Below are 12,221 nucleotides of genomic sequence, written 5' to 3'. Positions count from 1 at the left end.
TAACCCCAGATTTTCATTTCATTGATTTTTTCTTTATTATTTTTTCTGTCTTCTATTTCACTGATTTCTGCTTTGATTTTATTATTTTCTTTCTCCTATTTACTTTGGGTTTAATTTGGTCTTCTTTTTCTAGTTTCATAAGGTGAAAACTAAGATCTTTGTTTTGGTGGCATCCCACAGATTTTAATATTTTGTTACTATTCGGTTAAAAATACTTTCTAATTTCCCTTTTCATTTCTTCTTTGGCCCATGAGTTGTATATAAGTGTGTTATTTAGCTTCCATGTATTTGAGGATTTTCCAAATATATTGCTATTACTTATTTCGAAACTAATTCTATTATAGTCAAATAACATACTTTGTATGATATGACTTATTTTAACTTAAAAAAATAGATATGGAGTCTCAATATATTGCTCAGGCTAGTCTCAGGCTGAAGCCATCCTCTTGCTTCAGCCTCCCAAAGTGCTGGGCTTACAGGCATGAGCCACTGCACCTGGCTGAATTCTTTTAAATTTAAGACTTGTTTTGTGGCTCAGAAGAGAGTCTTAGTAGATGTTATGTGTGCACTTGAATGTATATTCTGCTGCTGCTGGATGACATGACTGATTTTTAAATGTATATATTGTGTACAACATGATGTTTTGATACATGTAGTGAAGTGACTTCTATATTCAAGCAAATTTACATATCCATCATCTCAGATTGTACATTAGATCTCTAGATTTTTTAATAGGACCATAACTCCAACTTCATATCTTTTGACCTACATCTTTCCATTTCCCTTCAGATTCTCTGTTTCTTTTTTTTTTTTTCTTTTTAGATTCCATATATAAGTGAGACCATGTAATATTTTTCTTTCTGTGTCTGGTTTATTTCACTTAGCATAATGTCCTCCAGTTTCATCCATGTTTTCACCAATAGCAGGATCTCCTTTTTTTTAAGGCCAAATATTACATTGTGTGTATGTATGTGTATAAGCATGCATATATATATATATATATATTTTTTTTTTTTCAATTTCTTTTTCCATTCATCTAATGGACACTTCAGTTGTTCCCATATCTTGGCTATGATAAATAATGATGCAATGAGCATGTGACTAAAGACATCCTCATGAGGCAGTGATTTCATTTCCTTTGGGTATAGACCTACAAGAGAGATTTCTGGGTCATACGGTAGTTCTATTTTCACTTTCTTTAGGAACCTCCATACTGCTTCCCACAGAGGCTACACCAATCCACATTCCTACCAACAGTGGACAAGGGTTCCCTTTTTTCTACACCCTCACCAACAATTGTTATTCATTATCCTTTTGATAAAAGCCTTGGAAAGAGTGTTTTAAGTGCCAATTAAATTGCTTTATAGTATCATTCCAAGTCTTTTATATCTTTACTGATTTTTCTGGTCTATCAGCTATTGAGAAAAAGTAATGGAATCTCTGCCCAAAATGGTCTGTTTTTGTTGTCTCCTCACAGTTGTATCAATTTTTGCTTTATGTATTTTAAAGCTCTGTTTTAGAGCATAACATTTAGTAATGTTGTCTTCTTGATTAATTGGCATCTTTATCATTAAGAATGCGCTTCTTTATAATTTGTAATCTTCTTTGCTCTGAAATCTACACTGTTTACTATTAATACAGCCACTCCAACTCTGTTTGTGTTAGCTTAATATATATATTTCCATCTCTTAGCTTTATTATATCTTTATGTTTAAAGTGGGTTTCCTTTGTTTTTTTTTTTTTTTTTGGTCCTGAGACAGAGTCTCACTCTGTTGCCCAGGCTGGGGTACAGGGGCACAAACACTGTTCATGGTAGCCTCAACCTCCTGGGCTCACGTGATCCTCCCACCTGAGCCTCCTGAGTAGTGGGTAGCTGAGACCACAGGTGCACTGCCACCATGCCTGGCTAATTTTTTATTTTTATTTTTTTGTAGTGACGGGGTTTCACCATGTTGCCCAGGCTGGTCTCAAACTCCTGGGGTTAAGTGATCCTGCTGCCTCAGCCTCCCAAAGTGCTGAAATTACAGGTGTGAGCCACCACATCTGGCCTAAATTGGGCTTCTCATAGGCAACATGTAACTCAGTAGAGCTTTATAAACCTAATCTGATCATTGTTGCTTTTTAATTGGGGCTTTTAGCCCATTCCCATTTAACAGGATTATTTATGCAGTTGTTTTAAGTCTTCTATCTTGCTATTCTTCTATTTATTGCATCTATTTTTTATTCTCTTTTTCTTTTATTGTTTTTTTAAAAATGATTCTATTCATTTCCTCTGTTGGCCTATTCATTATAGCTTTTTGTTATATTTTTAAAGAGTTATAAGCTAGGCATGGCGACTCATGCCTGTAATCCCAGCACTGTGGGAGGCCAAGGTGGGAGGACTGCTTGAGGCCAGGAGTTTGAGACTAGCCTGCGCAACATAGCGAGATCCCATCTCTACAAAAAAAAAAAAAAAAAAAATTGCTGGGTATGCTGGCATGCTCCTGTACTCTCAGCTACTTGGAGACTGAGGCAGGAGACCTGCTTGCGCCCAGGAGGTCAAGGCTACAGTGAGCCATGATTGTGCCATAGCATTGTAGCCTGAGCAACAGAGTAAGACCCCGTATCTAAAAATACAAACAAATAAAAAAAAACCCAAAAGCATATATTTTATCTTATCATATGTCTAATTTTTTCTTTAATCCTCTTTTCAAAAAAAAAAACTTTAAATGATATTATACCACCTCATGTAGAATAAAAACCACATAGTTCCTGGCCGTTGCAATATGTTGTTGTCATACGTTTGACTTCTACATATGTTATAAATAGACAATAAGCTGTTATCAACTTGATTTAAGCAGTCTATTACCACTTAAAGAGATTTAAATAATACAAAAAAATTTCATAGTAACCCACATAGTTACTATTTTCAGTCTTCTTCATTCCCTTGTGCTTATCCAGGTTTCCATCTGATATAATTTTCCATTTGGTTGAAGGACTGCCTTTAACATTTCTTGTGGTACAGGTCGATGGCTAATGAATATTTTCAGGTTTTAATGAATGAAAACTATTTTGTCTTCATTTTTGAATGATATTTTCTCTGTATATATAATTCTAGGTTATTTTATTCCACTATCTTTTTATTTTTATTTTTCTGAGACAGGGTCTGACTGTCATCCAGGCTAGAGTGCAGTGGCACAAACACAGCTCACTGCAGCCACAACCTCCCAGGCTCAAGTGATCCTCCTGCCTCAGTCTCCCAAGTAGCTGGGACTGCACGCATGTGTCTTCATGCCTGCCTAATTTTTGTATTGTTTTGTAGAAATGAGGTCTTGCTATGTTGCCCAGGTTGGTCTTGAACTCCTGGCCTCAAGCAGTCCTCCCACCTCAGCCTACCAAAGTGCTGGAATTACATATGTGAGCGAGAGCACCCAGCTTCCACCTTCCTTTTATTATGGGATTCTAATTCTAATCTTCAATTAGGCTGCTTGAAGATACCTCAGAGCTCACTGATGCTCTGATTTTATTTTGCTTTGTCTTTTTTTCTTTCTGCTTCATTTTGCACAATTTTTATTGCTATGTTTTCAGGTTTACAAATTATTTCTTCTGTGATGTCTAATTGGCTGTTAATCTCATCCAGTGTATTTTTCATCTCAGTAATGATAGTTTTCCTCTTTATAATGTGATTTCAGGTAGATATTTTTAATGTCTCTACTTAATATGATCAATATTTTTTCCAGCTGCTTGAACATATGGAATGCGGGTATAATAACTTTTAATGTTTTTGTCTACCAGTTCTATACTCTGTGACATTTCTGGATCAGTTTATATTGATTAATATTCATATTCACATCAGCTGACTCTTCCTGCTTCTTTCCATTCCTGGTAGGTTTAGATTGGATGTCAGACACTATAAATTTTATAAATTTTAACTTGTTGTATGCTGGGTATTTGTATTCCTATAAATATTCTTGAGCTTTGTCCTGGGAGTATAGTTAAATTACTTTGAAACAGTTTGATCCTTTCAGGCCTTGCTTTTAAGTTTTTTTGGGCAAGACCAGAGCAGCATTTAGTCTAAGTTTGCCCCATTACTAAGGCAAAAACCTTTCTTGGTACCCTATCACATGCCTTGTGAATGATGAGGGTTTCTACTATGAGTGAGGGAAAAGGGAATGATTTCTAGCTCTGTGCAAGCTCCAGGGAGTGTTCCCTCTAATCCTTTCAGGTGGTTCCTTCTGCTGAGTACTTGAGAGCATCCCTCTGTATATCTCCGGTGCGCCCTGTCTGTGTAGCCCTTTCCTCTTTGGCACTCTGCCCTGTAGCAATGTTAGGCACTTTAGCCTCCTTAGACTCCACTTAGAGACTGACAGTCTCCTTGAGTTTAGGAAACAGGTCTCAGAGTCTGGGGAGGCCTTATTAAGCAAGAAAGATTAAAGATCATCTTCTTGGTGTTCTTACAGAAACATAACACTCAGCTACTTTGTGAAAAAATGTAAAAATTTAGAATATAGATACAGTAACTCCAAATCAAATGCCAGAATGAAACAAAATTTATTAAATGAACACATGTACTCATTCATTCAGCAAATACTTATTTGTAGACCTACTATGTGCAAGTATTTCCCAGGCCCTGGGGGATATAGCAGTGTATTAGTCTGTTTTCACACTGCTGATAAAGACATACCCAAGACTGAGTAATTTATAAAGAAAAAGAGGTTTAATGAACTCACAGTTCCATGTGGCTGGGGAGGCCTCACAATCATGGTGGAAGGCAAAAGGCACATCTTACATGGCAACAGACAAGAGAGAATGACAACCAAGTGAAAGGGGTTTCCCCTTATAAAACCATCAGATCTAGTGAGACTTATTCACTACCATGAGAACAGTATGGGGGAAACCACCCCCATGATTCAATTATCTCCCACTCGGTCCCTCCCATAACATCTAGGAATTATGGGAGCTACAATTCAAGAGGAGATTTGGTTGGGGACACAGACAAACCATATCAAAGAAGTGAAAGTCCCAATGCACAAGCAAGGATGAAATGGGAGTGGGGACATATGATAACTGAAGAGCCAACTTAGAGGATTCTGATTCTCTGCAAAGGCAGCCTCCCACATTGGCAACTTCAAAGCAACCTGGACTCTTCACTCAACCAACAGAGATAAGAAGCAGAGAAATATCTCCCACTGAATGAGGTACCCGGTGCTCACAGTATTTGTTGGCATTAGACCACTCTCTTCATTCCTTTTCTGACAGTGATTTTCAACTTTTTTCAGCACAAAGGACCTTATTTGCTACCTTCATTTTTCCAGTCTACACATTCAGCAGTCACCTTAAACAAAAGGAAACACCTTTCTCTGTTTGGAGTTTGTATCTACCTGTATGTAGTAGCTTGAACCTCTAAGAAGCAGCCAGGGTTTCCTCAAAGCTAAAGCTTGCCTTTACCATAGAAGTGAATAAAAGGCTGAGTGCAGTGGCTTACACCTGCAACCCCAGCACATTGGGAGGCCAAGGTGGAAGGATCACCAAGAATTTGAGACCAGCCTGGGCAACATAGCGAGACCATGTCTCTACAAAAAGTAAAATAAAAATTAGGCAGACATGCTGACACATGCCTGTAGTCCTAGCTACTTGAGAGGTTGAGGTGGGGGGATCACTTGAGCCCAGGAGTTTGAGGCTGCAGTAAGCTATGATCAGGCCACTGTACCCCAGTCTGGGAGATAGAGAAAGACTCCATCCTTGAAAAAAAAAAAAGGATAAAAATGTCTACATCTAGGCTGCAGAGAACTGCTCTAGAACCCCTGATCATACGATTTCAAATAAATCCTCAAAGAAACACAACTTTGCCTCCTCCAAAGCAGTTTGAATGCTTCAAAAATTTTACAACTTTGCCTGCTGCAGTCGATTTTTGCATATATCTTACAGCCACTACCACAATTACAGGCTTAAAAGTATAGAAAGTAATAATAATAATCTCATCTGCCCTTCCAAACACTCTCAAAACAAACAAAAAACATGCCAGCTAAATAGCTTTACAAAAAAACAGGTCATTTCAAGAAAAGACATCTAATTATGTTGACTCTGATTACTAGTAATAACTTGGAAGTCTTAAGAAATTTAACAACTTCAGCTTAAAACAATTAAACAGAACTATTGACGATAAAATCACCCCCAGACTCAATATATCTACAGATGCAAAAAGAATTAGATGGCTTGCTGATTCATTGTCCCTTCTGTTCCCAGTCCCAAGTGCCTAACACGTCAAAGAACAGATATTAAGGCTTCGTTAAAATCAGAATTCATAGGAGGAAAGAATTTTTCAGCGGCATGATTTTTACATTTGATTTTTCAATTTTGGATCCTGAACTTTCCAAAGTTATAGAACTGAAAAATATAAACATATAAGGAAAACTTTCCATTCTATGTATGTATGTATTCCATTTATATAAGTCAAACATGGGAGTTAGGCCTTCAACTAATAGACATGGACCTCAAGGTCATTTGGAGTATGCAATCTTTTTATTGATAAATTCTTTCCTAAAGGATATGAAGGCTCTCTGGACAAATATGCATCATATATTACAAGGAAACAACTTCTAGTTATATCTATTTCCTTCATCTAGCAACAGCTTAAACCTGTACTCAATTTGGAAAATCCTTAAAAGGAATCTCTACTCACCACCTTGAGCACTGCATTAAAACTGTAAGAGGAAACTTGCCAATTCTCAGCAATGTAACTATCAGAAGAAGCTCTAAGCAGGAACACTAGGAGATTACTGTACAAATAGATGATGTTAACTCATGTCATGTCAGGGAAAAGTAAACAATGTACTTTATTTCGTTGTATTATCTGCAGAGCATACACATTACTCCATATGCTCTGACAGTACTAAGCTACTTTCTAGCAAAATATTCATGGGTTATTGTATGATTAATGAATATTGTTAGCGAAGGAATGATTGAAAGAATTAATGGCTTAGGTTGGTAAGGTTAAGCAAAATCTCCATGTGATTTTTTTCAAGAAGACAATGAGGTACACTAAAGGCATTTTAATAAGGCAAATAAATGTCAGTGTTATGACAAATGGAGTTTCATTTAGTGGACAGCTAGTTCGTAGTAAAACTATGAGCTTTAGTTAGTTAAAACCACTTGTAAGATGGCAAAACCACTTTAAGTTAGTTAGTAAAACCATTTATAAGATGAACACCGTTTCCAAGCCTGAAAGAATTATTTTTTGTCTGAGAAAATGACAGACAATTATGCTTAAAAAAAGCATCACTCACAGATTCCTTTCCCATCTTCTTTTGTAGACGTGTTTGCCACTGGACGGCTTGCATGACAATGGCTTCCCACCTTCTTTCAAGATTTACAATGATCAGCTGCATGGGCTGGTGGTCTGCATTCAGATTGCAAGTCTCCCGGTCATCCAAAAGATGCTGGCATAGTCGCAGAATGGAGGCAACTCCTCGACGTCGTTGCTTGATTTCACGACAGAGGGACTGCAACATAGAGAGAAACCAATCTATGAGTGTTTATAGGGCAGAGTTCCCTAAAACATGAAACACCTTCTTCCACCATAATTTCAAATTGTAGTGATACACTCAGCTACCAACAATAGGACAAGAAGAGCTCTGATGTCCCTTTTAGAATGGAGGCCTCCTACAGAAGTCCAGTATGCTAAAGAATGTAGCTGCATCCCATTCCTCCACACTTTTGCACTGATTTATCCCTCTGAAATGTAGGGTCCTCCCTAGACACCTGGGTAATTAACAATTTCTAGCCTAATGAAATAAATCATTTAGGTCAGATGAATGCCAAACAGATTGACATGCTTTGACATAAGGTCGAAGGAAACACAGAAGACAGAAAAATCCTCCGAAAAGAAATAGAATTTTTCCAAATTTACTCCTACATTCTTTGGAGGCAAAAAGTTCAGTTTTCTACTGGCTGAGAACAAGTTAAACAAGATTGCAAAGAATTTTTATATATAAAATCTATTATCTGAAAAAAAAAAGATAAGCAATATTCCTCTTCCGAAGCTTGATTAACAAAGCAATAATGTTCTGAAAGCGAAAATTAAGATACTGGATTATTACTGCACTATTTGTTGGTTGCTGTGTTTCTTTTAATAGACATTCACACTACTTAAGAAGGACATGCCGGCACCAAAATAGCATTTTGCCCCCAGAAGCATTTGTATTGCTGCAGTGACCCTAAACTGAATGATTCAAGCAAAATAGTGGGTACACATGTCTAAAAATATTATATCCTTTCTTTGCCTACGGATAGTGTGTAAGTGATATTCTAATTCGGAGCCTTCAGGAGAAATGATGATTATATCCACAAACATCACTGAATTACTAATCTCCTTCTACTGCCACAATTGGACTGTTCTAACAGTTAACAGATTGCTTATTAATCAACAAGGGTAAACAAGACAATGCAATTTCATTTAGTGTGAGAGTTTTAATGCCTGAAAGTATTTGTGCTTAAAATGTTAATCTAGATAAGGCTTCATTAGAAGAAATCTTAAAATGATTAAGTGTGGTGCGCTGAAATGTGCATGGAGTGGGGGTATCAGATCAGCAGGTGGACATTTCATACAGATGTCCCACTTATTGATATAATGCATGCTGGAGCCATTTAAATGACCCTGACTCAGTAATGGCTGGAATTCTATTATTTCTGTAATGAGAGAACTCTGTACCTTTAATATTTCTGAATTTTAAATAAGGTGAATGACAAATTCCCAAACCTCTATTTATGGCAAAATATGACTAGAAATTTTATTATTCAATTTATACCAGCGCAGCAGTTTCAGTTATGTTTCTTGAACTTATCCTTATTTATTTTCCTAGAGTTCATTACTATTTCCCTATATAAGTCCTGATATAACCACCATGTCTGACAAATTTCTTTACTGCTGCTATTAATTGGTTCAGTGCTGAATGAGGAGAAATCCCTAAGACATTCAAAGATAAAACCTAAGCCTACTAAGGCAACTGGCATTGTTACCATCTCTTCCTACAACCCTGTCAAATGTCTCCCCTCAACCCCACGTGCATGTTCTCTTTCTCTCTCTCCCTCTGTCTCTTCTTCTCATTCAAACGCACAAACACACACACACACATCCACACACACCCTTCAATTTATCTCTTGCTCTAGAACGACTGTTGGGCAAGTCAAACTATGAAGGCCACCTAATACCTGCCAATTTGGGGCCCAATATTAAACACTTCAAGATAACATTACGGCCAAATGAAATTGGCCCAAGTGAGTCCTATAAATATTAATATTAAGGATTTGGGGTTTTGTTTCTGTTTTGTTAACTTGTTAAGCGTAAAGGCCTAGAAAAATCAAAAGAGATGTTTCTGTGCCATAGAACTGAATTTTGCAAAACTCTCTTTAAAATAAAGTTAACTAGCATAATAACTGTATTTCTTAAGCCAACAAAAAGTCCCAAAGTTCTTAGCCAAATGAAAATTTGCAATGGATGGCACTAAAGGTATGTGCAGAGTTAGCACAGGCCACATCAGGCAACATTTGCAAAGCACCCCAAACAGACTTCATTCACCTTATAGGCATTTTCAAAGTTCTGAAACAGGACATCTGAGGTTGCTAGGAGAAATTTTTCATAAAGATCACTGGCCATAAATTTTTTTGTAAGTATCTAGAATGTATCCAGTATTTTAAGTATCTAGGTGATCCCCACTCCTATCTTAAGATGAATAATCAAGATGAATACAGTGGTTTAAAAACTAAGAAGGCAATTACTGTTGATATTCAATATCTGATTTTTGGATATTCACAATTCTGCAGGGTTTTTTTTTTTTTCCTTTAAATGAACACAGGGCTTAGTCTACATTCTGAATTAAAAATTTATCCTACATGTGCACTTGGGAAATAATGCTACTTTTAAAAAGGAGGGGAAAATTGGAAATTTTACATGACCAACATATTTTTCAGTACTTTTTTATACCTAGAAGATATAATTAATAAAATAACATTCTTCTACATAAATGGGCTTCCATGACAGCCATTAAAATATACATATGCATTTGTAATCAAAAATTCATAATAAAATCAGTGGATGTGCTGGCAACGTTTCTTAGAATCAGTAGTTTATATTATTTCCATAATAAAATATGCATAGATAGAAACAATTATTATAACTATCTTTGGCTTCATTTCAGAGAAAATGTGCTTTGAAACAGAAACTCAAGGTAAGTAACCTAAGTAAAGCACAGAAATAAGACAAACACGTCCCTACCTCCCTGATCTCCTCAAATGTGTACTGCACTTTCCATATGCTAGGCACCGTTTCAGGAATGAAGGTTTCAAAAAGGAGCAAGTTCTCTTTTTCCCTCAAGGAGTTGAGAGTCTACTGGAAGTAAACTATACAAATAAGTACAATATCAAAGAGGATGGTGCTAACAGAAGTATGTGCAAGTTGCTATTGAAGAGTCAATGAAATCTTCAGGGGAATGGTGTGAACCAGATGGACCAAGATGGGTGGTGGTAGTTACACGGGTAGAAGGCTGAGAGGTATGTTAAAGTGGAAAACAAGTAAGTAGCCTCTGGCAGTGGGAGTGCCTGGTGTGCTGGGGAGAGACAGTGAAGCAGCTGAGCTGGAAAAGGAAGTAGGAAACAGAAAAGTTTGAAATGCTTTTCATTATTGCCATTTTTAAGCATTTTCCTTGATATCTAATGAGATCATGTTGGTTCCCACGCATAGTCATATTGCCTTCCTAGAAAACTACAAAGAAGAGGGAAACAAAATTTAAAAAGAAAGAAAAACACAACTATCAATATGCCTAAGAAAGGGATTCCAAGTGCTTTTATATTTACCTATAATTTGATAATCTTTAGGCAATTTCGTCTTGCAAGGTTAAATCTGTTAGAATGGAGGTCATTATCTGTCTTTTTTCCCCCTTTATAATGATCTCCGATCCACATTATAAGGTAGTTACCAACAGGCTTAATTAAGGCTTTTGTTTCACATTTGTAAACTGTCAATTTGATTTTCAATTTACCAGTGGCAATGTGCAGGGGTGTTTTTTGGTTTATCTGGGTTTTATTCCTCTACTGACTTCCTCTGTCACTCTTTTCAACTGTTTAAACCAATCATATTATTGAGCAAATATGCAATATTATTCCTCACATTGGCTTCAGTTTAACACCGTTGAAGTTAAGACTTTCAATACTGGTATTTAGTCTTCATTATATATCAAATATGTGCATATATGCAAACAGATAGATATTTACTTATATTTACTTGTATACACATACTTGACATTGAATGTCATATAGTTTATAAAAGGATATAAATAAGCTTATAATAAAAGAAATGCTTTATTTACACCAAGAACTGTTACAGCAAATGAGATGTAAGAACCAGATCAGAAAAAAAGAGAGATGAGAAGGAAAATAATACTTCAAAAACACCAGAACTAAGTATATATTAAAAACGGAGAGAAACAAATTTAGCTGAGAAACTCCAAAGCAATTTGTCTCCAATATTTATTACATAATTTAACTTTGTAGGTTGATTAAACATCATTAGGTAGGCCAATATGAACAAAGTGGTGGGACTTTAGCTGATCTGTTAAAAAAAAAAAAAAAAAAAAAAAACCCATGAAGCAATTCCCACTTTTAGACTTCGCCTTCTAAACTGATCAACTGTTTAACATCAGTTGAGCATGGCTTCTATGTGGCAAGCACAACAAAGAAGGTATAATCTGCATATATGATAATATGCCTGCCTTCAATCTAGCTGGAGAGAGAAGGGAAGCGTGAACAAACACAGGTGACTTCTAGTTTAAATATTATCAAGAGGGGCCAGGCGCAGTGGCTCACATCTGTAATCCCAGCACTGTGGGAGGAGGAGGCAGGTGGATCACTTGAAGTCAGGAGTTCGAGGCCAGCCTATCCAACACAGTGAAACCCCATCTCTATTAAAAATATAAAAATTAGCTGGGTGTGGTGGTGGGTGCCTGTAATCCCAGCTACTCGGGAGGCTGAGGCAGGAGAATCGCTTGAGCCCAGGAGGCGGAGGTTGCAGTGGGCTGAGATCGTGCCATTGCACTGCAGCCTGGGCTACAAGAGTGACACTCTGTCTCAAAAAAAAAAAAAAAAAATGTCAAGAGAGCAGCTGCATCCCCTAGTTGTAAGAGTTTCCTAAAATTTTCCATGTGTTTTGCTGTCTCCTCTTTGTCTGCTACCTATGACCAGATTTTCTA

General features: G+C 36.7%; 1 protein-coding gene across 8 annotated transcripts in view; it reads right to left on the bottom strand.

The window, feature by feature from the left end:
• The window catches only part of AKAP6 (A-kinase anchoring protein 6), a 622,676-nt gene that overhangs the window by 51,877 nt on the left and 558,578 nt on the right, over positions 1-12,221 (bottom strand). For all 8 annotated transcript variants that reach the window (XM_509893.8, XM_016925975.4, XM_054666458.2 and 5 more), the window contains one exon: positions 7,266-7,481. In XM_509893.8, coding sequence (XP_509893.4) covers positions 7,266-7,481 — 216 coding nt within the window. The remainder of the gene's footprint in view (positions 1-7,265; positions 7,482-12,221) is intronic.

This window comes from Pan troglodytes, chromosome 15 (genome assembly GCF_028858775.2).
Source record: "Pan troglodytes isolate AG18354 chromosome 15, NHGRI_mPanTro3-v2.0_pri, whole genome shotgun sequence".
Lineage (NCBI taxonomy): Eukaryota > Metazoa > Chordata > Mammalia > Primates > Hominidae > Pan > Pan troglodytes.
The sequence above is the reverse complement of the archived record's forward strand: the minus strand, read 5'-3'. Positions and strand labels throughout refer to the sequence as shown.